This window comes from Zootoca vivipara, chromosome 1 (genome assembly GCF_963506605.1).
Source record: "Zootoca vivipara chromosome 1, rZooViv1.1, whole genome shotgun sequence".
NCBI classification, from domain to species: domain Eukaryota; kingdom Metazoa; phylum Chordata; class Lepidosauria; order Squamata; family Lacertidae; genus Zootoca; species Zootoca vivipara.
In genome coordinates this window covers 111,409,137-111,436,660 of record NC_083276.1, presented here as the reverse complement: position 1 = coordinate 111,436,660, position 27,524 = coordinate 111,409,137, and the positions used below count along the sequence as shown (strand labels likewise).

The 27,524-nt window shown below is 42.7% G+C and overlaps 1 protein-coding gene across 1 annotated transcript in view; it reads left to right on the top strand.

Moving 5' to 3' along the window:
* Positions 1-27,524, top strand: part of ZNF804A (zinc finger protein 804A) — a 216,470-nt gene that overhangs the window by 158,224 nt on the left and 30,722 nt on the right. The window contains exon 2 of the mRNA XM_035131060.1: positions 7,943-8,086. Coding sequence (XP_034986951.1) covers positions 7,943-8,086 — 144 coding nt within the window. The remainder of the gene's footprint in view (positions 1-7,942; positions 8,087-27,524) is intronic.

The window sequence follows — 27,524 nt, the reverse complement described above, 5'->3', positions numbered from 1 at the left end:
TCAAAATTGGTCTCACCATGTGACTGTTTTGATTCACATGCAATCACCTGGAAATAGGAGTTCATCAAAAGGAAGTAGCACCCCTCAGTGGGGACCTCAGGCAATCTCTAAAAACCCTCACTCACATTCCTGACCACCATGGGTGCGATCAGAGCACTAGTTCATTTGGCAATCATAATTCATATACTGACTCTGTCAGCAGGGACTGAAAAAGTAATGTCGGCAAAGGTAATCCTGGTCTTTAAAAATGGCAAGCTAGAGTTCCTTTATTGGGCATACAATTCTGGCACGGGGGAGGAATTTGGATGGGAGCATTCTTTGTACAAAACCATGTAGGATTCTAAACATGTCCTTGTACTTATGCATCCACAAGCTTAACCCACATTTGAAAGCTCAACCCATCTCACCAAGACATCACGTAACTTATGTGTATATCAGCCCTCAGTGTTTTCGATAAAGTGACCTTTGGAGAGAACTTTTAACATTTTCACAGATCCAGCCGTTTCATAGATTAAATCATTAACACATTTGCTTCAGATCTTGTGAAGTCACAGCTTGATACTAAGGGACTGCCTTTAGGAAGTAATCTGGCTGTCAGACTGGGGGGGGGGGTTCATCAGATTGAAGGCTTTGGTGGTCTCAATGGCTAGAAAGTTTCACTGGATATCCCTCCCTGAACATGCTGCTTTTCCAGTCAGATATAAAAATCCTTGTAAAACTCAGTACACCGATTGTAAAAGCAGTCTGAGATTTTGATAAATAAAAACTGTTTATTCAGTATAGCCATAAATACAAATATAAAAAGAGAAGCACATTTTATAAGTCACAAAACTGGCTTGATGCAAAGCATCGGTTTACCTTTCCACATTTTAGGGAACCTAGGAAAATAAAACAGGGCCAGCCCTATCATTGAGGAAAGGGAGGCAGCTGCCTCAGACAGCTGATATTGAGTGTCATGAAAGGGCAGAAAATTGCTAGCTATGTTACATGTTAATATTATATTTTTATGCCCAGAGAGCAACACTTACAGGATCAATGTTTTATTACAGTAGGGATATGTGAAGCTGTCAGTGGTGGGCTGGTAGGGTGGAAAGCATGGAAGACAACAGTAGGTGGAGCCAAAATATTTTTCAGATATGGCAACCCTAACTTATTCTAGAACCATAACATTTTTTCACAACCCTAGAAAACAATTGGGGTATTTGATATAACTATGTTATTTACTGTCAAATATATTATCAGGGGTATCTGGCAGAGTTCAGCTCTTGCAGCCAAGGGCAATGGAGTATTTAAAATCTGAAAAGTCACTAAAAGGTAAAGGTAACGGGACCCCTGACCGTTAGGCCCAGGCCCAGACGACTCTGGGGTTGTGGCACTCATCTCGCTTTATGTGGCCAGCATGACTAAGCTGCTTCTGGCGAACCAGAGCAGCGTACGGAAACACCGTTTACCTTCCAGCCAGAGCAGGGAAGCAGAGCAGATAAAACCTATTTATCTACTTGCACTTGGACATGCTTTCAAACTGCTAGCATGGCAGGAGCTGGGACCAAGCAACGGGAGCTCACCCCGTCGCGGGGATTTGAACCACCGACCTTCCGATCAGCAAGCCCTAGGCTCTGTGGTTTAGACCACATCGCCACCCAAGAAGTCACTACCTAGGCCAAAAATACTTCAGAAGTCTAGTCAGAAGGAGGACGAAATCTCATGGGAATTCCATAAGCATCTAAATTTTAGCATGTATAAAGGAAGTATGTGTAAGGATGGGACATGAAGCAAACAGAGATGGGGGAGATTTTACCTAAACTGGAATTCAACAATTGAAAAGTGTGTGTGTGTGTATGTGTGTGTGTGTGTGTGTGTGTGTGTGTGTGTGTGAGAGAGAGAGAGAGAGAGAGAGAGAGAGAGAGAGAGAGAGAGAGAGAGAGAGACTTGTGTAACAATTTGTGTAACTTGTGTAACTTGTAAAATTTCCCCATATGAGAGATTTTGTGGCAAGCCAGAAATGTTGAGAAAAGACAAGTGAAATTTCTCAAGTACATTTCATGCATCAGTTGAGTTTTTGGTATTGGAGCTTAGGGCCTGTGTTTGGATGGGTTGGCTGACAGTCATTAGGATATGACACTTGAGAACTCTTGTATGCCCATCTGAGTTTTGTGAGAACCCTAAAACAGCCTCCCTCTGTACCTGACTGTGAGGAGAAACAGGAGACGGTCCTGTATGCAAAAAGACATGTACACATGCACTAGACTCTTATTGCTGTGCCCACAGAAGGCCTCGTTTGCACCCGAGGGACTTTTTGCATCCCTCTTAATGTGTAATCGATGAACTTAAAATTCATCTTGAACTTGTTCTCCGCAGAATAACCAATTTTATTTGAAAGAAAATGCATTCTTCACGACGAGGGAGGTAGGATGTTAGGACTCATGGGCAATAAACTAAAATATGCTTCTTGAAGTGTGTTTTTGAACTTCTCTCCTGTGCTTAAAAGAAACAAAAAAGAAAGAAGGGCAAAGTCTCTGTAGAAGCAAGTCTCTGTACAATTATTTAATACCTGCCCAATTGGGAGGGCATCTTTTCGGTGACTTGATCTTCAAGTACTTATAGCATATAACTTCATCGTGCATAAAGCAGGACTAGCGATGAGATTTCCCAGGGAAATAACAGGACAGAAGAAAGATGGTAAATTTCCATTGGAAGGCTTAATAGACTGGAGAGCTATCGTCAAATGGGTTTTAGAGAAGCATCTCTACAGAAGGGGGTGGGGAATCACCAAGCCTTCTTTCTCTTAAGATTCCAACCAGCATCTGTTTGAATACACATAATTTTAAATTCTAAAGTGCTTTATTCATAATAGGTATTTACCTTCATTCAGGGTACATTTCTGGAACATCTCAATAGGACAAATAAGTAAGATGCACTTTCTGCAGCCACTGACTTGTATTTAATTTTTGTTTTAAAAAAACAGCTTAAAAGATATGTATTTGAAAGGAAATCAGTTCGTAGATTGTAATGAACCTCAGGGGGAATGAAAAATAAATGACTTAAGTATACATAATAATGTTTGACAAGCTCTGTCATGATTGCCATTTTTTTTATATTTCACTTGTAGAAAATACTAATTAAAGTGAAAAAGAAGAAGCCAAGGGGAAATGTGGCTTCTTTAAATAGTCACAAATTGGAGGGGAGTAGGTGGCGAAAAGATATAATTTGGGGAAGTAAGATACCGATTTGCAAAATATATATATATATATAAATTTAAGTGCCCATAATTCTTCCAAAGCTAAGTCTAAGTCTCCCTGATTTGAATGAGACAGCTATATTTGTGCATAATTCTGCCATTTAAATAAATGGTAGTTCCAAATGCTTAGGTTTGGCTGGCTGGATCGTGACCAACAGGATGAGAATAGATAACAGAGTTTATTTGGTCTGCAGACATTTCCTCAAATAGCCATTTGGACATGGCATGAAGGCAGTGGTTTCGAGGGGTGCTGGAGCTAAAAGCCTATGCACTACATATAAGGTTCCTCCTAATAGGACTGGCTCCACACGCAGACTTTGCATAGTCACATTCTGTCCCCCTGTTTGGGACAGAGTTGCAGCTCAGTGGTAGAGCATATGCTTTACAAGTTGTGGAAGACCCCAGGTTCTAACCATGACATCTCCAAGGACTGTTTGGAAATCAATGGTGAGCTCATTCTCAGGGGGAGGATCCCTGTGTTGCCAAAACGTCACAACCCACAGACAAGCAGGAGGATCCACTTGGCTCACAGAAACCCACAGGATTCGTTAGGATTCACCTAATGAGCCGTGTCAGCAGAAGCCCTGTGCAGTTGTACAATGGAGCTCCCTCCCCTCCCCACAACCATAGAATCATAGAATCGTAGAGTTGGAAGAGACCACAAGGGCCATCCAGTCCAACCCCCTGCCAAGCAGGAAACACCATCAAAGCATTCTTGACATATGCCTATCAAGCCTCTGCTTAAAGACCTCCAAAGAAGGAGACTCCACCACACTCCTTGGTAGCAAATTCCACTGCCGAACAGCTCTTACTGTCAGGAAGTTCTTCCTAATGTTTAGGTGGAATCTTCTTTCTTGTAGTTTGAATCCATTGCTCCGTGTCCGCTTCTCTGGAGCAGCAGAAAACAACCTTTCTCCCTCCTCTATATGACATCCTTTTATATATTTGAACATGGCTATCATATCACCCCTTAACCTTCTCTTCTCCAGGCTAAACATACCCAGCTCTCTAAGCCGTTCCTCATAAGACATTGTTTCCAAGCCTTTGACCATTTTGGTTGCCCTCTTCTGGACACGTTCCAGCTTATCAGTATCCTTCTTGAACTGGGGTGCCCAGAACTGGACACAGTACTCCGATTGATATCTAAGCATGCTCAGCTGGCATGGAATGCTAGCTGGCTGACAGCAGGGGGAAGTGAAACCTGCCTGTATGTGTGGGGAGGGAGAGAATGGAGTGGAATGGAATGGAGTATTCTGGAAATGGGCATGGCTGGTGAGCGGATTGAAACTCTGAACAGGAACACACCACAGTGCAGCATTTTGCAGATCCTATTTGTATGTCCCCAAACACATGCAACCTGAGGCTACACAATATGGAGAAAGATCAGTTGTGATGGGCAAGCTGTCTTTTTGAGTGTTTCATCTGCTGTTGCTGATATCATTCAGGACATCCAGGAGGTTCCATTAATACCACAGCCAATAATGCTGCTTCAAAATTGCTGCTTCTTTATCACAATGCTGTACAAATCCTCTGCAAGTCATAACCAGTAGACAATCTCGTGAACCTGCTGAGGTTAAGTTTAGACTAACTATATTTTTCTCCCACAGTTTAAGGCAACTTACAATAAACCAGAAGACACCAGAATGCCCGATTTTATTCTTGCATAAGCCAAACATGCTTAGTAAATAATAATGTGTTTTGCAAAATCCTGGTCATACTCTGTGAAATGATAAGAGCAAGGAAAGGTCTGAAAGAGCTCGCTGATATCATCTGGTATTTGCACGCTCGTATGCAATAATATTATCCCTTTGATTTAGCTCTTCCGTTTTAAAGTACCAGAAGAGCATCATAAATAATAAATAATAACCATATCTCCATGCAAAACTGCTTGCCTAACATTTAAAAACTTAATCAAGCGATTTTATGAGACTCCTTTCCCCCCCCTTTTTTAAAAAAAAGTAATTTTGCAGTAGCAAATACTTAACAGAGAAGACTGTAGTAAAGCAGCCATTCCATCTCAAGCATGGCAGGATTTAGTGGCTCCTTAAAATGATTGGACTGGTTTTTCCATTGACATACATGTTTCAGGTTTTGCTTCAGGACAATTTTCCAGCTGCACAGTTATGGTGTGCATTTAGGGGTGTGTGTGTGTCTGTGTACAGTTGCCTGTGAAGAAAATGGGAAATTTATTACAAAACACATTGCAGAAGGCAGCGATCACTGGTTGTGGGAGATGGCAATGTTCAGCTCTGAAAATAAGTATTTAGGAACAGATGAACTTATCACATACTAGGTCAGTTTTTGTCCCTGGAGCCCATTCTTGTCTACTCTGTCTGGTAGCAGCTCTCTTGGAACTCAGTTCAAGGTCCTTCCATCCCGTCTGATGGATGGAAGAGGTTTCAAGAAGAGGTTCCAGGGACTGAATCTGGGACTTCCTGCATGCAGAGCCATGACCCCTCCTGCACTTTATGTCAGAAGAAAGACCCCCAAAAAAGCCATTTGTCACTGAGAAATATGGAGATTTCAACAGTCTTATCAAAATGCTATAGGTTTCCTGCGTAGCTCCTCACATCTCACACCTGAGATGCACTCTGAATTTCAAAAAACTGGCCAGAAGATGCAGAAAATTCCACCTAAGATGCACTGATAGTCTTTCTGAGCACAATTCAAAGTGTTGGTGCTGACCTTTAAAGCCCTAAACGGCCTCGGTTCTGTATACCTGAAGGAGCATCTCCTCCCCCATCGTTCTGCCCGGACACTGAGGTCCAGCGCCGAGGGCCTTCTGGCGGTTCCCTCACTACGAGAAGCCAAGTTACAGGGAACCAGGCAGAGGGCCTTATCGGTAGTGGCACCCACCCTGTGGAATGCCCTCCCACCGGAGGTCAAAGAGAATCACAATTACCAGACCTTTAGAAGGCAAGACAGCCCTGTTTAGGGAAGCTTTTAATGTTTGATGGATTTCTGTATTTTAATATTTTGTTGGAAGCTGCCCAGAGTGGCTGGGGGAACCCAGCCAGATGGGCGGGGTATAAATAATAAATTATTATTATTATTATTATTATTATTATTATTATTATTATTAAGGAATCCTCAACTTTCCTCAGAGGTTTTGCTTGAGTAGGAATCCTCACATTTATTCAGGATTTAGGCTAGCTATGCAAAGAGAGGTCTGTGAGTGTCCTTTGAGGTGGGAAGAAAATGGGAACTAAGTAGATCAATAACATACTGTGTTTCTCCGAAAATAAGCCATACCCCAAAAATATGCCATGCCCCAAAAATAAGCCATAGTGGTAGGCAGTTTAACCTTGTAGGTTAAACTGTACCATACTTAATATTAAAAAAAGACATCCCCTGAAAATAAGCTACTGTGTTTTTTTTTTTTAGGAAAAATAAATATAAGACGGTGTCTTACTTTTGGAGAAACACGGTAGTAGTCTGTCTAAGAAATGTCAATTGCCAGTACCAGTAGGAAGAGCTGGGAAATGTATTTGAAAGCCTGGAGAGAAGAAAAAGAGGGCAGAGTTTGGATTTGATATCCCGCATTATCACTACCCGAAGGAGTCTCAAAGCGCTAACATTCTCCTTTCCCTTCCTCTCCCACAACAAACACTCTGTGAGGTGAGTGGGGCTGAGAGACTTCAGAGAAGTGTGACTAGCCCAAGGTCACCCACCAGCTGCATGTGGAGGAGCGGAGACGCGAACCTGGTTCCCCAGATTACGAGTCTACCGCTCTTAACCACTACACCACACTGGCTCTCAGCATTGACAGCGTTGAGCTTGATGGACCAATGATCTGTCTCAGTATAAGTCAGGTGCTGCTCAGCATTTGCATCCAATCCGTGCATCTATTGCCATTGCCTTACAACTCTAAAATTAGGAAAAGTTAAATGTGGCATGTAAAGCCAAGGAACATTTTATACTGTATATGCTACTGAGGCCACAGTAAATGGCAGTCTTTCTTTCATCACTGGCTGATTCAACCCCAGCAAAGAGCATGGCCTGTGCCAGGAATGGGGGGCACTTTTGACCCTCCAGATATTGTTGGATTCCAACTCGCATCAGCCGCAACCAGCATGTCAGGGTTGAAGGGAGCTGTAGTTCACCAACAACAGGTTGCCCATCCCCAAACTATGGCCATTTTTGAAAATAAATAATTATTCAGTTGTAGCCTGGAAGTAAATAATTATTCAGTTGTAGAATCATCCTCCTACATATTTATCCCCCCCTTTTCATTCCTAATATTCAAGCAGCAAATTGTTTATTACTGTTTACTGAAAACAGCCCTGTAACCAAATTAAATGACTGCCTTAATTTCCATATGTGTTCTGCTGAAATGTATTTATGCTCTGAAGGTTTTGACCACACTGATGTGTGTGTCGCCCCCCCCCCCCCCGGCAGATAGAAATTAACATTTACACAGCCGTAAGCAAGATAAATATTCATTTTATTTATTTCCTTTTCCATACGATTAAAAGACACATTTCCTTAGGCCTAGAGGTAGCTGTCAGTTGGAAGTGCAGGTTGGAGTGTGCAAAAAAATGTTATGCTCCTCTGCTGATAAAGCAAATAAGAGCAAGCTTTTAGTTACAGGTTGGCAAATTTGATTAACTTACCCAGTACAAAATAACAACAACCCATCCCTCATATTTGTAATGTTGGAATAACAACTGAGAATTTTGGAATAACAACTTTTCCTCTCTACAGGATTATGCTGAAAAGGAGAATACAATCGCCAAGGCTCTGGAAGACCTTAAAGCCAACTTCTATTGTGAACTTTGTGATAAACAATACTATAAGCATCAAGAGTTTGACAATCACATCAACTCCTATGACCACGCTCACAAACAGGTAAGCTCCAACATTTTCATGACTGCCAAAATGATGTAATTGCGTGTTGAGACACAGAGACCTCCCCCCTAAATAAATTCACACTTGACTCAAATTTAGGTTTGGTTTTTTGGCAGAATTTAGGGCACAACTTTATTGATTACAGAAAGTGAGTGGTTGCATAAGTTCTGATTCGACTAGCTCCCTGCACCCTTGCAGGTAGCGCTGACCCAGGGCACCAGCATTGGTCAGCCAAGGGTGAATACCTGGATAGGCAGAAAGCCGGGAACAGGCTATGTCCACCACCCAGATGTTCCCTGGACTCAGGCATGGGCACAACCCCCTCACAGGGCTTGACCAAACCATTTGAGTCCCTGGATTCCTTTAACGGAATACCCTTCACATAGGGATGGCAAGAGCGTTCTCCCATCCCTATCACCTGAACCAGTGCCTATCCACAACCTTACATGTTGTGACGATTTGCTACACGGCAGGTGAAACCCATATGCCAACACCCAATCACCCAGACGTCACACGACGGCATAGCAAGGTCAATCGCAAAAATGCCCTAAAATTAGGGAGAGGTGGGCAGGTGTTCCAATGCACAAGCTGAAAGAGGAAGCTCTGGGACATGTGCATGGGTTTATATAGGTCCCTCAATCCATTTGGACTGCGCCCATTGGCCAGATTGATCCCCAACATCGAGGGACCAACCAATCGGGTGTTGTGGCTGACCAATCTTACCTACCCACAACACAGGAGGTCGGTCTCCAGGTTTCACCTCTTTGAGGGAGGACCCGATATGGCAAAGGTATTTTTTCCACTGCTGTTTTGTGCCTGAAACCCTAGTTGAAAATGAAAGACCTGTGATTATAACAAGTGCACACCATTTTGAAGAAAGAGGGTACTAACAGACTGTGACTCTTTGGGAGTTGGATTCTATCACTTACCAGCAAATTCAGGCTGCAGAAATTATAGGACGCATTTGCACCAAATATTTAAAGCACTGTGGCACCACCTTCAACAGTCATGGCTTCCCGCAAGGAATCCTGGCAAATGTCATTCGTTATAGGTGCTGAGAGTGGTAAACAGAGACCCCCTTCAATTCTGCTTTGCAAGGAACTCTGGGAATTGTAGCTATGTGAGGGGAATAGGGGTCTCTTGACAACTCTCACTACCCTTAACAAACTACAGGTCTCCAGATTTGCGGGGGGGGGGGGGAGTCATGATTGTTTAATGTGGTTTAATAGTGTTTTAAATGTATTGTGTGGATGTGACCATAGAGTCTTGATCAACAAGCCCACTTCTTGCAAAAGATCTGACTTTTTGAGATAAGGAAAGTGACAGGGGAATTCATTGGAAAGTGTGGGACAACACCTTTTGATGTCATCTAATCGCTTATTGGTGTTCTGCTGTTTTATTATATGTTATTGTATTTGGCTACTATCTTATATTTGCCTACCTGGGGATCAGCCCCTTTGAAATCAGCCAGACTTACCTTTGAGTAAACATGTACACAACTGCACTGTTCCCCCCCCCCTATATTATTAGGCACTTTAAAATGTTGCTAAAAGTTGGGATGGAAATCGTAAAATTAATTACCATAATTAAAATTTATTTCTCTATTATAAAACTTTCCAGTACTGGCGTCTTTGAGATTCTGAAGGATGTGTGAAAACTCACAATTTAATAAACAAGCATGACTACTAATGGTTTCTTCTTTAATATTTTATTCCCTGTTTCTGATGCGCCAGAACCAAAATAGCTTCAGAAAATTAGCAAGGGTTTCTTTCACTCTCAGCCCCATCAATTAAAATTTGCCTTCACTGATTAATATTGGACTCCCAACCAATTAATCAACTAAAGCGTTAATGGATTAATCTGCTGATTAAAGCTTGCAAGGCTCCATATGAGTGATTACATCCTCGGTGCTCTCCTGATTTGATTTCTTATCAATTACATCCACAGTAATTGCGGATGGCCTGAATGTACATGCTTGCCTTGTATAGACAGCTGTTGTCATGTTGACCCCAAGATCAGAGAATATAAGACATATAAAATAGTTAAGGTATTCTTGTTTAGATATTTGTGTCTTATTTGTATGCAAGCTTTTAAGTTGTGTGCAATGACAAAACCAGGCAAATAAGAAGGTGACTTATGAGTTTGTGAGGTGCGAGACACCCGAAATTCCTGGATCCAATAAAAGTTAGAAATTAATCAATACAAGACAAACTAGAAGACACCCAAATGCCCTGGTTAGCACATCACCAATTACATGCCTTTTAAAACAATTCAGTAATGAAATCAGCAGCAACTAGGCCCCTGACAATCTTCAGAAACCTCATCCTAACAACAAAGGGACACGGCAGAGGGATGCCATCCACAATATACAAAATACTACTCCAAAACCCCACAAACTCCCTAGATGCAATAAAAAAAAAACAATGGGAGGATGACATAGGATACGAGATTAACCCCACTCAATGTACCAGAATGTGGTCCAAACCCCCTTTAAATCCATATCAACGAAAAGAAAAGAACTCACTCTGAAACTCACCTACAGGTAATACCTAACACCCAGAAAATTAGCACTAATATGCCCAGGATCCTCACCAAAATGCTGGAGAGGGTGCATCTCCACAGGCACATACCTCCACATGTGGTGGGAGTGCCCCCAAATCCAACTATTTTGGACAACAACCATATGAGAAATAAGTAAAATAACCAAACAAGTATTAGAAACCACCCCAGAACTGGCCTTACTAAACATCTTCCAAGACAATAATGCCCACTTACACCACAAAGAACTCCCAGTACGTTTCTGAGCACAATTCAAAGTGTTGGTGCTGACCTTTAAAGCCCTAAATGGCCTCGGTCCAGTATACCTGAAGGAGCATCTCCACCCCCATCATTCTGCCTGGACACTGAGGTCCAGCACCGAGGGCCTTCTGGCGGTTCCCTCGTTGCGAGAAGCCAAGTTGCAGGGAACTAGGCAGAGGGCCTTCTCGGTGGTGGCGCCTGCCCTGTGGAACGCCCTCCCAACAGATTTCAAAAAGGAAAACAACTACCAGACTTTTAGAAGACATCTGAAGGCAGCCCTGTTCAGGGAGGCTTTTAATGTTTAATAGATTATTGTGTTTTATTTTTCTGTTGGAAGCCGCCCAGAGTGGCTGGGGAGACCCAGCCAGATGGGCGGGGTATAAATAATATATTATTATTATTATTATTATTATTATTATTATTATTATTATTATTATTATCATTACCCACCTACTTTCAGCAGCCAGAAATATCATAACCAGACACTGGAGAGACCTGTCAGGAGTAAGCATGGACCAAAGGTACCAAATAGTATGGGAAACAGCCTTACTAGAAAAATTAACCAATAAGCTGAAACTGACATGAGGACAAATAGAAGAAGACGCCTTCACCCCGGTATGGTTCCCCTTTATCACCACAGCCCAACAAGAAATTGACAAAAATCCACCAACACCATACGAATCAATATGGCTAACCTGATCCAAAACACTCATTCCTCTCTCGCATGAAAACAATAACAAAGACCACCACAGCCAACCACAAATGAACAACCACATCATAGGCCAACCCCAACCTCTCTCACCACCAAAGGAACACAAACGAACAACAGAGAACCTGCACAAGTAACACTGACCTCAAACCCTACATATATTAAGTAAAATAGAAACATTGTCACCCGACCCCACCCCCACCCATCCCCTCCCTGTCCACCTCTCTCCCCCTCTCAATCTAGATTCAGGCTGTAAATATGTATTAATAAAACATATATCATATAAACCATATATCATAAAGACACCACATTCCCTCTGTGCCTCATTGTTCCAAAAGAAAACACAAACCCTGGTAAGCATGTCCGGTACCCTTGGAATCTCACACCCCTCAGAGATTGGGGTGGCACATAAAGGTAAAGGGACCAATGACCATTAGGTCCAATTATGACCGACTCTGGGGTTGCAACGCTCATCTCGCGTTATTGGCCGAGGGAGCCGGTGTACAGCTTCCAGGTCATGTGGCCAGCATGACAAAGCCACTTCTGGCGAACCAGAGCAGCACACAGAAACACTGTTTACCTTCCCACCGGAGAGGTCCCTATTTATCTACTTGCACTTTGACGTGCTTTCGAACTGCTAGGTTGGCAGGAGCTGGGACTGACCAACGGGAGCTCACCCCGTTGCGGGGATTCGAACCACCGACCTTCTGATTGGCAAGCCCTAGGCTCTCTGGTTTAACCCACAGCGCCACATAACAATACACTAAAATTGGTTTTTTCCAAATGCTACAGGATGCAATTCTAAGGTCACTTACCTGGAAATTCTGAGTGCACATTGTGATGTTAGAGCCCTGCAGTACCCTCAACCTCTTTCCCCACCGGCATGCCCGCTCTCCCTCCGGAGTCCGCTGGGCTGCCCCACGTTACCTGGGAAAGGGTCTGGCTATACTCAGTGGCTCTAACGGGGTCGCCAAAACAGTTCCTTCAAATGGTAAAGCTGCCACCACCTGGGGTTTCCTTAAAGTCCACCGGGACCAATAATACACGCTCAGCCTGGTAGAGGGCAAAACAGCCTAGGACTGGGTTTAGCAATGTAACCAGAAAGGACCAAGATCCACAAAGAAATATCTTTTAACTATTTATTGTAAAACAGTTAAACAAGGTAAAATACAACAGTTCTCAAGCAAAGGGAATACAAAGATAAAACAAGAAAAATATAACTAACTTATGGATACAAACTTGAGGCAAAGTTGGAACCAAGACTGCATCTCTCCATCTCGGCAAATCGCAGTCAAGAGCCATTGGCAGACCTCAGTCTCTTTTAGGCTCTTTGAAGAGGAACAGGACAGCAGTACCTTGCTGGGCCATTTTGCAAGACAAAAGGACAATAGAGCCCACTTCTTACAGACTTAAATCCCCAGAGCCTTGAGGTATTCCACGTGGGCTTATAGGTCACTATCCAATCTGGGTTAGTTTGGCGTTTGAATAATCCAATCAAAAGTTCCATAACCGTTTGTCTTGTCAATCAATAAGAGGCTACACAGATGTCTTGTGTTTACCCATTAATCAACCTACAGGGCAATTAGCGCTTTTGGTTCCCAGAGCACACCGGACAAGCCTTCCTCCCTAATTTCTTATCACACAGGAATGGGAGATTTCACAGCTGCAAGGTTGGGGAAATTATACACGGGATCAAAGAACAGGATAAGAGTCAAAGATCCTCTTTCTCAGGGTTCAAGAGTTTAGATTCCCAGGCCATTCTCTCTCTCGATGGCCAGGGTCCCATGAGGCTTTGCAACTCCCATGGTGCTCTGTACAGACCAAGGATAGTACACTCAAATCCATGACACACATACTTAAATGTTTTGGGTTGTTGTGTTTGACACATTGTCCTCCAATGGGATCGCAAGATCTGAGCTGAGAGTTCAAACTCATGACACTTCAGTTCAAAACTGAGAGTGGTGAATAGTGATCAGTTAAACCTCTTTTTGGATGGGACTGCATTTCCCCTAAAGCAGGTGTGGAGTCCCTGCGACACTTCCATTGTTCCTGGACTACAAATCCCATCATCTCCAAACAGTGGCCATGCAGGCTGGAGGGCTACATGTGTCCTAAGGATCAGGTCCACAATTTGGAGGTCCTTACTTTATAAGAAAAACAAGAAGCTGTGCTTTCAAACAGCAAGTGCTCCCCCTGTAAAATATGGTAACTTTTGCTCATACACCCTCAGTTCACCAAAATGCCCCCCCCATTTTTACTGCATGTGAATGGGTCAATAAAGGGGGGCATTTTCGGCCTATTTAATTTCCTCCAGTACTGTTTTTATATTCCAGTGAAAATGTCTTTTATAATAATAATAATAATAATTTATTATTTATACCGCTCCCATCTGGCTGGGTTTCCCCAGCCACTCTGGGCGGCTTCCAACAGAAAAATAAAACACAGTAATCTATTAAACATTAAAAGCCTCCCTGAACAGGGCTGCCTTCAGATGTCTTCTAAAAGTCTGGTAGTTGTTTTCCTCTTTGACATCTGTTGGGAGGGCATTCCACAGGGCAGGCGCCACCACCAAGAAGGCCCTCTGCCTAGTTCCCTGCAACTTGGCTTCTCGCAACGAGGGAACCGCCAGTAGGCCCTTGGTGCTGGACCTCAGTGTCCGGGCAGAATGGTGGAGGTGGAGATGCTCCTTCAGGTATACTGGACCGAGGCCATTTAGGGCTTTAAAGGTCAGCACCAACACTTTGAATTGTGCTCGGAAACGTACTGGGAGCCAGTGTAGATCTTTCAAGACCGGTGTTATGTGGTCTCAGCGGCCGCTCCCAGTCACCAGTCTAGCTGCCGCATCCGAGTCACCTTCAAAGGTAGCCCCACGTAGAGCGCATTGCAGTAGTCCAAGCAGGAGATAACTGGAGCATGCACCACTCTGGCTAGACAGTCTGCAGGCCTAACACTTGACCTAACACTATTTTTTTGCCATGTTCTTCCCCCCCCCTCCATTTTTTTTATTTGAAGCAGAAATAAACATGAATCTGTTAGCACACAAATTTATCTCTCAGCCCTTAAGTGGTTCATGATTCACATAGAAATGTGGAGAACTGAACATCTTGCTGGAGACAGATAAACAGGATATTTAAGGGAGGAAAAACGACTATACCTTATTTTACCTGTTAGCATCCTGTATAAATATTTGACAAAATGGAATAAATAGCAAGAAACTAATGGACTTGGATTAAATAAAACCCAACTGTGAGCAGAAGGAGAAAATTGCAGTAGTCCAAGCAGGAGATAACTGGAGCATGCACCACTCTGGCTAGACAGTCTGCAGGCCTAACACTTGACCTAACACTATTTTTTTGCCATGTTCTTCCCCCCCCCTCCATTTTTTTTATTTGAAGCAGAAATAAACATGAATCTGTTAGCACACAAATTTATCTCTCAGCCCTTAAGTGGTTCATGATTCACATAGAAATGTGGAGAACTGAACATCTTGCTGGAGACAGATAAACAGGATATTTAAGGGAGGAAAAACGACTATACCTTATTTTACCTGTTAGCATCCTGTATAAATATTTGACAAAATGGAATAAATAGCAAGAAACTAATGGACTTGGATTAAATAAAACCCAACTGTGAGCAGAAGGAGAAAATGTTTCTTCCAACTCTTACGGAGGTCATAGTGGGATATTTGTTATAGTGCAGCGCTGGAATGTCCCAGAGCTTGCATTACAAATAAGAAATATTGTGACTAAGGAAGACATAGGTTATAACATTTAACTTAGATAGCCGATGTGTGTGCCCTCCAGATATCACGGACTACAACTACTATCTAAGCATGGCTAATAGCCAGGGTTGAAGGGAGGTCTAGTTCAATAGCATCTGGATAGCTACCTCAGCCTATAAACTAGTGTGTTATACAACCATCCTGAGAGACAACAGGTCGTGCAAAGCAAAGAACTTATTTGTAATTTTGACCGCAATGATTTTTCTTCAAGCAGCAGAGCATCTTTGCATGCTAGAAGCCCATTTTTTCAAGCTGGGTGTATGATGTAGTCATAAATAAAGATTGCAATTTTTTTAAAAAAATCAGAGGAACAAGAGTGGCTTGAGCAACTAAATTTGACTGGACACACCCACCTCAATGGCGAGGTACTTGCAACCTAGGTGAAGAGCACCAGAATCTGGTATTTTGGCTCAAAATGGGTGCTGAGGGTAGAAGCAGTGTTGAAATTGGCGAGCAAAATGCTTCTGTGTGGAAATTTCTGGATGCTAAATATGGCTGGTGGGGCACAAATTGTGGAGGTTTGGCTTGTTCGTGGAGGCTTTTCTTAGCAATAACATTATTGTACAGTGGTACCTCTGGTTGCGGACATGATCCGTTCCGGGGTGCCGTTCTCACCCTGCACGCAGAACACTTCTGCACGTGCACACGCGACAAAACCCAGAAGTAAACACTTCCGGGTTTGCCGCATTCGCGAGATGAAAAGACGCAACCTGAAGCGGACGCAACATGAGGTATGACTGTAGTGGTTTCCTCACTTTTGCTGATATTATACTGTTCAAAAAATGTGCGCAAGCAGTTTTTTATTCTACTTATATCATTTGAACTGTTGGGTATTCTGTCCCTTGGTAAAAGTAGTTCTTTCTTATATCAGTTTTTACATAAATTTTGTTTCACGGGAATCTGCCACTGTCACAGTTTTGGAAGTATAGCTTTTTTTAGATTACCAACCTCAAAGGGATAGTTGGCTCATTGCCCTTCCTTCCTACCTACCTACCTTCCTTCCTTTCCTAGTACATCCGCCACTGTCCTTATCAGACATGTTTAGTGAACTGTTGTGGGATGACTCTTCACCACCAATCAATAAAACTTTGTGTGGGGGCTGAGGAATAGTATTTGAAATGCTATTTGGATTTGGTGGCCGGTAAAATAATAATAATCTTATTTCCCTAGGCCTTTTAATCTCTTCCTTCTATATATTTTGTTTTTTTAAAAACATATGGGTGATGTTTTTGTATGTTTTCTTAAATTACTTCATGCATTTTTAATCTGTTTGGAACTGCCCTAACAACATGACTTTAGGATGTGGCATCTAAATCTTTCAAATAAAGAAAACTAAAAAAAAATCAATTCTGGACTTAAATGGAAGTACGGATTCATCACCTCTATACCTTTTGGGGGAGTTTTGGAACTAAGAGTCTTCTGGACATCTCTGGTACCAATTTCCCCCCTGTTATCATGACCTTAGTTCTTAGAAGTTAATTGGCATCATTCTGCTATTGATTGCTCTTCCTAAATGGCGTCTCATTATTTCAAACAATTAGTTGCAACAATCAGTTGGTAAAGGCTGCCCCATCTTTGTCAGAAAATTTCTGGCTAACACCAGAGATCATCAATTTGGAGCATTCCAAACACCTAGTGAAGTACGTAGTATTATTGTTAGATCTGTTAGCAAATCAATATATCTCTTCTTTTATGTCTCTTTTGTTCTCGTGCACAGTCAGGCAGCTAATGTGATGGCATTTGGGAACTCCTTGACAAAAAGTTTGCTGTCATCTGTTGAAACTTAGCTCAGTTTCCCTTGTTGCACAAGATCACATCAGTGAAAAAGCGTCTCCCTAATCAGAATGGGCATATATTAGGACAGGGGTCAGCAAACTTTTGCAGCCGGGGGCTGGTCCACTGTCCCTCAGACCTTGTGGGGGGGCCGGACTATATTTTGAAAAAATAAATGAACAAATTCCTATGCCCCACAGAAAACCCAGAGATGCATTGTAAATAAAAGGACACATTCTACTCATGTAAAAACATGCTGATTCCCAGACTGTCCGTGGGCCGGATTGAGAAGGCAACTGGGCCGCATCCAGCCCCCCGGGCCTTAATTTTGGAACCCGTGTATTAGGAACTAATTGTGTTGTTGATACTATGGAAATACTGTAACTTTTCTTGCATACAATATCAGACAGTGGTTTCCCTCCTCATCTTTCTCTGCTCACTGTTACTCCACGGAAAACAGGTTCTTCTGGTTTTTCTCGGATAGAAATGAACAGGATCTTTGCAAAAAAACCTTGTTGTTATCATTTGCCTCTGCATTATAAATTAATTTTAGAAGGATGTTGTGCAATTCCAATGCTCAATCAATAATACAATATATAGGCAACTGGCACCATTTCTGATGGGTAGGCAACATTCTAGCCAGACAACATGCTATCTAACTAAGACAGTTTGGCAAAATCCATCTACTAAGTCTCCTCAAGTTTTGTTTAAGCCTTATAACACAGTCCATCCCATTCCCCCAAAGCAGTTGTCACTCATGACATTTTCTGAAGCCCCGACAGAAGCATAATTAAGCAACATTTTTTTGTATGAGATAATTTTCTGTTTCTCACAGGTAAAACATCCAACTCCCCTTTTAAAGTTGATTCCTATCCTCCCATGGCTGTTTTACAATGCTATTATACAAATCTATGATGGTGCTCCACTTTTGGAATACTGTGTGAAGTACTGGTTAACTCATCTAAAAAAAATGAATATTGTAGATCTGGAAAAGGTTCAGAAAAGGGCAACCAAAACGATTAAAGGGATGGAGTAAGTCTCCTACCTGGAAAGGTTATGGTGTTTGTTCACCATGTTTCTAAATTTAAAAGCTCAAAGGGGACAAAATAAAAGGACATAAGATTGTGCATGCTTGGAGAAAGAGGGTAGAGAAATGTTTCTCTCCCTTTCTCATATTACCAGAATCCAGAGCTATCCAATGGAGCCAAAAGTTAGTATCAAGACATGGAAAGGAAAGTGCTTCTTGACATAGGGAACAAACCAAGAAATTCCCTCCTGCAAGTTGTGGCGGTTGGCTTAAAAAGAGAATTTGACAAATTCTTGGAGATTAAGACTAACAACAACTACTAGCTACAGTGGTTATGTTTGACCTCCACTGTCTGAAAGCCAGTGGCTGCGAATCACAAGGTGGGAGGGTCCTGTTGAGACATGTGAATGCTAGCAGCTTTTGGAGTAGACAGTTAGTGAGTTGGCAGCAAGCCAAGTTAAACAGAGTGCTTGAGAAAGTCTGCTTGGAGACAGGGAAGCATAGCAACAGGTGGTGATTGGCTAAGCTCTCCCTTATAAGCAGTATGGCACAGCAGTTTAGTGTTGGAGTGTAGAGTTTGGGGGAGTTTGAATCTAGTCTGTGTATATAGTAACTTGTACAAAGCTGTGCTTTATTCTGCGTGTATATAATAAAAGTTAACAATAGTCAAGTTACAGTTCAGCAAGTTCTGTTCCTGGTTGTCGTCTTGGGATTCACTGACTTGGCAGCTGGTAGTAGAGAGTTATGGTTCGAATCTTTGGCCTGATCTAGCAGGAGTCTTCTTACAATGGTCTGAAAACTTACACAATAAATATCCTCAAGTCATACTACTTTTACTGTCCATTTTAAATGCAGTACTGTTTGTTTCATGATTTTGTTTCAACACAGCATTGTCAGCATTAATTGCTGAAATTACAATCCTGCAACCTGCTGTCATTTTCTGCCTGTTTATTACCTACATAAATCGTGCCAATCACGAGGGGGAGGAATAGAGCTGAGTCAAGAGGCTTCTTGCAGCTTCCCCTCCCACACCGTCTTAAAACTGCTGACATTTGCATTCCCTTGAGTAAGGTAAGATTGGCAAAGCAACAGGACAGCGCTAGACCTTGAAGGAGGTGAAGAAACAGAAATTCCACTTAATTTACAACACTGCGGAAATCCAGAAAATGTGACTAGAACACCAAGTCTAAAAGGAAATCCATGATAATGGCGGTGAGGACACAGTAATGGTTGAGACAGTGGACTGGAGGAGGCCTTTTAAAAACAAACAAACTGGCTGCACAGGAGTAAATGAGATTGAACTGAAATATAGCTCTTGAGAGATAGGCTCATGGGAAAACCTTTGATGTTATTCAGTGACACTGCATGGCATCATACACTGAAAAATAAAAATAAAAATAAATCCTTCAGTAGCACCTTAAAGACCAACTAAGTGTTTATTTTGGTATGAGCTTTGTGTGCATGCACACGAAAGCTCAAACCAAAATAAAAACTTAGTTGGTCTTTAAGGTGCTACTGAAGGAATTTTTTTTATTTTGCTTCGACTCAGACCAACACGGCTACCTACCTGTAACTGAAAAAGAAAAGAAAGCAATTGATGACAGCAACTTCCAGCAGGCAGGCAAAATCAAAGAATGGTCCTATCTGCACATTGGTCCAATAAGTTTGGATTCGATGCTTTCCTAATACATAAGGAAGAAGGCAGAATGTCATTTGTCTACCCTAGGTAGCTGAAGCAGCAAAGTTTCATGGGTCTCTCCCCCCCCCCCAATAAGAAAGAAAGAAAGAAAGAAAGAAAGAAAGAAAGAAAGAAAGAAAGAAAGAAAGAAAGAAAGAAAGTAGAAGAAACCTCAGCCACCTCATCTTTTAATGTCAGCCCACTCACTCCGATCCAAAAGTTCTTCAGTGTCCACCAAGATTAATCCAATCACCACTGGCATTTTTGTTCCACTCAACACCACCACCACCCAGTACCAAAACATGCAGACCTGAATATTTTGGCCCAATGCAACTTTGATCTGACAGCTGGAATTTCTGCAGAAGTGCAGGGAGGTAATGCATTGATTTTGTTTCACCTCTGAAATTTCAGCTCCAGCGTACTACGAGAAGCCTGTTCTTTTTTGAAGAGACAGTTATCAATTGTGACCCTGAATTAGAGCAGGTGGATCAATATTTCAGAAAGCAAGTGACTCTTAGAGGTGTGGTATCTCAAATAAGAGACATCCATTATATTCCCTGGAAGTGGAACAAGTGGAAATAAGGGGCATCCATTACATTGCAAGGGACTGGAGTAAAAGGATGCCCTCTTGGGGGCTCTGTTGTGCCTCACTGCCTTTTTCACCAACAGTGTTTTATTGCAGAATATCTAAATCCAGGTGCTCTGTTGAATAACCGGTTTTATTATTATAAGAAGAAACACATAGATATATATAGTTACAGATATATTTCCATCGAGAATATGTGATGTGAACCCAGGAGCAAGTTTTTCACCAGACACACAGCCCAAGATTAGATGCTTGGTCCTGAAATGCACCAATGAAGATGCTTTGGCTCAGAGGCATTCAGGTTGTTTTGTGTTCCTTATTAATCGTTCAAGTCTCTCATGGGGATTTGGGGATCTCACAGCACAATGGTTCACGGACGTGGGTGATCCTCTAATGATGAGTCCTGTCAGTGTATGGATTTCTGCTTGCAGAATGAGACTTCCCCTCTCTCCTTCCCCCATGTGTACTCCACACGCTCTCCCAATCTACTCCAGAGGGTTGAGGGCAACCCCTATGACAGATTTGGGACAAGATGGGTAGGGGGAGAAAAACATTCTATTGCACAAGCAGAAACATCTGCTGGCAGAACATTCTTTTTAGTGCTATATTGGATTCTCTCCTTTTCCTTTCTATCCATTCTATCCTGGACCTATGTTTTAAGCATTGCTATTTGGGTATTATTTCACAGAATAGCTGCATTGGTCTCTTTGAGTATTGCAAAACCTTCATTCATTTATTATTCCTTTCCCAGCCACCCATCCTCCTTCTGAGGAGCACGACGATAAGTTAGATCCCTCAGTATGCATTCCCCTCACCCTTATAAAAATATTGTGAGACAGTTCAGGTTGAGATACAGTGGCAGGCCCAAACATTTAGGTACCTTCATAAATGAGTGGAACTTGACATTGGGTATCGTCGATCTTACTGGTCCACTTCAAGGTGAACATCCTGAATCAGTATAGTGGTGAAGGGAGCATTCGCCCAACTGATGCACCAAGACTGGCCAGTGTGAGGGCATGGAGTAAGGACCTCTCTTGGGAAAGCAGGTTCTCCTTCATGGAGAGCCTGGGTTGCGGTGGGGGCTAACAGGACACCCTCCCCTTGTTTGTTGGTGGGATTGACTAGATGACCAGGGCTGCAAATGGTGGATTCTTGTTGTGGGGCAGATTTGGATGTTGCAATTTGGGGACAGCCCAATGGTTTTATATTCCTTGCTGGCAGCCTGGGTTTTCTCGTTCTCTTGCTGCGATCTTCGGATCACCCGCCCGCCCTCCTCTTTATTTAGGCTGTTGCGTTTGACCTTGCTGTGCCTGTCATGGGGTCGTCTGCTCTTGAGGCAGGGGCCTGGTAGGAATTTTTCCATTCGGCTGATTTGGCTGGTGCCACTTGGTTTTCGCCTACTGCGTAGCAATTCGTCACAACTTGTAAGGTTGGCGGTTAGGCATTGGTTCATAAATTGGTTGTGGAGGGATCACGATTGGTTGTGCCGATCCCTCCAATGCTGTTGGTTGGGGAGGGGCCTGAATTGGTTGTTGGTTGTGCTGGCCCCTCCAATGCTGCTGCTGCAAGGGTGAATTAAATTCCTGTAAAGGAATCCAGGGGCTCGACATGCTTTAGTCCGAACCTCGACAAGTAGCTAGGGCCACGCAAGAGCCCCTGGGAGCATTTGGCGGAGAGACGAAGGGCCAGCCTTCCGGCTCCATTCTCTCCCCAAAATGCTTTCCCCGCACTGACTTCAGGAAGCGGGGAAGTCAGTTAGTACTGCCTTGGTGACGGATGTATGTATGTATGTGTATGTGTGGAACCAATGCCTAAGCAACCACTCACATTTTTGTATTTGAATAAAGTTGTGGCCAAAATTATGCCAAAAACCTTAAACTTAATTTATGTGTGATGTGTGAATTTATTGGTCCTGGGGACCTCGACAGGCAAATGGCAAGCCATGTGTTCCTCAGAGGCTTGAGGAACATGGTTGCCATTAGCTTCCTCAACTCTTATACAGGGTCTTGTTTAGGTGAAGCAAAGGACAGGCTGTGCCTAATTTGATCCACGTTACCCAACAAGGACAGTAGGATGTAGGGTTTTTCCTTAGAAGTGGTACCCACACTGCTAGGGGAGGCAGGCATTAGGGGTGGCAGGGAATTCTGCTCTAGGTGGCCATGGGAGCAGAAATTCCTGCAGCTTGCATGTTGGCTTGAGGTCAGGAATGGAAATCAGGTAAACAGATATAAATAGTGTTATTTGTAGCTGCTGTTTTTCGTCCACAAAAGATATGTAAATAATGGCATTCCCTTGCCTCGTTTTTCTGGTGTTTTCTTCGCATTGAAATAATGTAATTAATGACATAATTAATTGCATTGAATTCAGTGAGAGCTGACAAGGAGACAAGTCTTCTAGATTTATGTGGAAGCCAAAGTGCAGCAGAACAGAAACGGCTCTGATTGCAATGAATACACGTTGGAATGGAGATAACTGTCTTCTTACATCCCTAGAAGGCATAGATCGGTTGGTGCCTGTTGCAGGTTTGCAGTTGCATTAATAATAATACATCCCACATACATTTGCCTCGTGCCTTTTGCCTTTGTCCCTCATGCTGAATAATCTGATTATGTTTTAGACACTATTATATTAGGATGACACAATCCCAAGGGCTGGGCCAGAGCACTAAGCATACGTTCTGTGCCTGCTGAGTTCTGATTGAAATTCACAAGGCTGCTTGAGGACCACAGCCATTACCAAGAATCTTCAAACTCCTTATTGAGAGAAATACAGCTTTGGGGCTGCAGCAGTGGGCTCTGAATTGTGATTCCTTTGGAATGCAGAAGCTTGAACTTTCTACTTACTCTTCGGCCTGCGAGAAACCCTGTACGGAGTCCTGCAACCTCATTGTGCATGAATAATAGAAGCTGACATAGCTTCCTGCCTCTATTATCTTTGCCTGTCTTCTGCCTCTGTGTTACACCATCCCTTTGTTCTCTCAGCCTCAATTAGATCTGACCGAGCCTCCTAGGCACCTCTGCATTACAAATAATGAATAATAAATAATAATATTAATTCCAGGTCATTAATGATTAATGCTGCTACATTAAAATGCCCTATACCAGAAAGATATGGAGGTCTCGTACACCTCAGGTAGTGTGGTTGCTGACCTTGAGCCAGACATCTTGGAGAGTGAAGTCAAATGGGCCTTAGAAAGCATTGCTAATAACAAGGCCAGTGGAAGTGATGATATTCCAGCTGAACTGTTTAAAATTTTAAAAGATGATGCTGTTAAGGTGCTACACCCAATATGCCAGCAAGTTTGGAAAACTCAGCAATGGCCAGAGGATTGGAGAAGATCAGTCTACATCCCAATTCCAAAGAAGGGCAGTGCCAAAGAATGCTCCAACTACCGCACAATTGCGCTCATTTCACACGCTAGCAAGGTTATGCTTAAAATTCTACAAGGCAGGCTTAGGCAGTATGTGGACCGAGAACTCCCAGAAGTGCAAGCTGGATTTCGAAAGGGCAGAGGAACCAGAGACCAAATAGCAAACATGCGCTGGATTATGGAGAAAGCTAGAGAGTTCCAGAAAAACGTCTACTTCTGCTTCATTGACTATGCAAAAGCCTTTGACTGTGTCGACCACAGCAAACTATGGCAAGTTCTTAAAGAAATGGGAGTGCCTGATCACCTCATCTGTCTCCTGAGAAATCTCTATGTGGGACAAGAAGCTACAGTTAGAACTGGATATGGAACAACTGATTGGTTCAAAATTGGGAAAGGAGTACGACAAGGTTGTATATTGTCTCCCTGCTTATTTAACTTATATGCAGAATTCATCATGCGAAAGGCTGGACTAGATGAATCCCAAGCCGGAATTAAGATTGCCGGAAGAAATATCAACAACCTCAGATATGCAGATGACACAACCTTGATGGCAGAAAGTGAGGAGGAATTAAAGAACCTTTTAATGAGGGTGAAAGAGGAGAGCGCAAAATATGGTCTGAAGCTCAACATCAAAAAAACCAAGATCATGGCCACTGGTCCCATCACCTCCTGGCAAATAGAAGGGGAAGAAATGGAGGCAGTGAGAGATTTTACTTTCTTGGGCTCCTTGATCACTGCAGATGGTGACAGCAGTCACGAAATTAAAAGACGCCTGCTTCTTGGGAGAAAAGCAATGACAAACCTAGACAGCATCTTAAAAAGCAGAGACATCACCTTGCCGACAAAGGTCCGTATAGTTAAAGCTATGGTTTTCCCAGTAGTGGTGTATGGAAGTGAGAGTTGGACCATAAAGAAGGCTGATCGCCGAAGAATTGATGCTTTTGAATTATGGTGCTGGAGGAGACTCTTGAGAGTCCCATGGACTGCAAGAAGATCAAACCTATCCATTCTTAAGGAAATCAGCCCTGAGTGCTCCCTGGAAGGACGGATCGTGAAGCTGAGGCTCCAATACTTTGGCCACCTCATGAGAAGAGAAGAATCCTTGGAAAAGACCCTGATGTTGGGAAAGATTGAGGGCACTAGGAGAAGGGGACGACAGAGGACAAGATGGTTGGACAGTGTTCTCGAAGCTACGAACATGAGTTTGACCAAACTGCGGGAGGCAGTGCAAGACAGGAGTGCCTGGCGTGCTATGGTCCATGGGGTCACGAAGAGTCGGACACGACTAAACGACTAAACAACAACATTAAAATGCCCAGAGGCTGTGCAACGGCCAGCCTGAGTCATCTCTGATCGTATGCTAGCAAACGGCTCTTCTGAAATGTTGGTATTGCAAATATAAGCCAGCACTGTCGACCACTGCAATCCCACAGGGTGTATTGACATGAGAAGCAGTGCAATGAAGGAAATTAGCCTGAACAGAATTTCCAGCTCCTATTTTAAAAGCAATTAGCTATTAGTCCTTTTTTTTATTACTAATGCTTGGTGTTGTCTATGAATGACAATCAACATACTTGCAGCCTGATCAAGTGATTCAGCGCAGACACAGGAGCTTTCTATGTATGCTACGTCCAATGCTTTCCCTCATTCACTTCAATGGATATGTGAACTCCCCCAAAGGGACAACGGATTAGGTGAATCTGTCCACACCAGATTAGGTGAATTAGTGAACCACTTGCAATTGTGGTTCAGGGAACGTAAATAAGAGCAGACACTATACCCGGCTTCCTCAGCCTCGGCCCCCTAGATGGGCCTACAACTCCCATGATCCCTAGCTAGCAGGAATAGTGGTCAGGGATGATGGGAATTGTAGTCTCAAAACATATTGGAGGGCCAAGGTTGAGGAAGCCTGCATTATACACTTTGTGAGAATGCATAAATCTCCTATGGTGCTTTTCTCATCAACTGAAGGCCCTTGTTAGAATTTTCATTTCAAAAACAGTTTCAGAGATGGAAATACTGTAGTAAAATTTGCTGAAGAATCAGAAGCAACAGCTATTGATTGACGGGTTGATTTGCAAGCATGTCTACCCCTCTCTTCAACTCTAATGGAGCAGCTAAAATCAAAAGCAGCAATTTAAAACAACAATCATTTCATTAAAACAATAAAGCATCACCACAGAGCAATAGCGAGAATAGCAATGTTTTAGCTTTTTTCACCACTCCATGCAGCAGACTATTTTCATGGTGGGCATGTTTTTTTATACATTGGCATGTTTTAAACCAGGGTTAACCCTGAAGCTCACTTTTCCTGGGAGAGGGTAGTCATCTCAGGAACATGCGGCAAATATCATAATAACAAAGGGCCAGATGAGCTCCCTCCCCCTGCCAAGTCTTACTCAGCGTAGACTAATTTAAGTCAATGGACTTTGGTGGTTGTGGCCAGTGCTGCCTGTGAGTAAATGAAATGGATTTCTACTAGTGCAATGAGACTTTACCTCCGTCAACATCCTGTGCACCCTCAAAAACTGCTCCAGATGGTTCTGGGGTGTGGGCTTCAGGAGAGAGAAGAGGAAGGCAAAGTGCCATTGTAGAACTGGAAGCTCACTCTTACAACTTTAGATTCCACCCATTGGTTTCAGTGGGTCTACTCTGAATATGACTTAGATACAACCCTTTTTTAATATGCTGAGTGTTTTAGCCAACACTCTCATTCCTAAAGCAGTATGTAGTTAAAATCCATTACAAGGTACAATATTGTAGAGACGTGGAAGTGTTTATGATCACTGCTTGTTGACATCCCAGTTTCTTCTTCTTCTTCCTCCTCCTCCTCCTCCTCCTCTTCTTTCCTCCTCCTCCTCCTCCTCCTCCTCCTCCTCCTCCTCCTCCTCCTCCTTCTTCTTCTTCTTCTTCTTCTTCTTCTTCTTCTTCTTCTTCTTCTTCTTCTTCTTCTTCTTCTTCTTCTTCTTCCATTCATACAAAGGAGTAGAAAGAGCTGCAGATAGGCTCTGGGGCTGACTGCGAACTTGCAAACTCAGAGTAGAAGCTGTCCATTTGTGGATCACACCATTCTCTTTATTATCTGGCTTATGGTTTTTTTCTCTTCCAATTTTTCCTCCATGATCCAACAAACTTGCTTGTTTGCAAATCACAGCTGGAATTTGATGTGCCACAGGAATGTGATTAGACTTTCACTTGAAGTGAAAGTGTGGGCCAATTTAGAGTCTAATTTGTGTTTCCAAAATCTATCCATGGAGTTTTGAGGGAGGCTGAATGAGTTCTGATAAGACTAGCAGAAGTTGCCTGTTATTTATTTGGACCTCTCTTGAGTGCCACTGAATTCCATATAAAGCAAAATTGGAGTCGTAAGCCTGACAGATCCTGTCTGGGCAAAACAACTTAAGATTTAAGGGAAAGTCTGAAGAATTTCAAGTGTCATGTGATCCTCGGATGAAGGGTGGTATAGAAATTTATAGAAGAAGAAGAAGAAGAAGAAGAAGAAGAAGAAGAAGAAGAAGAAGAAGAAGAAGAAGAAGAAGAAGAAGAAGTCTAGCAACATTTCTCAAAAGGGGGATTTTTTTTGTTTTTTGTTAGGTTTTTTGTTAACCTACAATCTTACCTAAGCAGTAGAGTAAGATGAACTTCTTCATTTAGGATGCAAGCACAAACTTTATCAGTAAACTCACTTAAAGTTGCCTGTATTTTCAAATCCGGT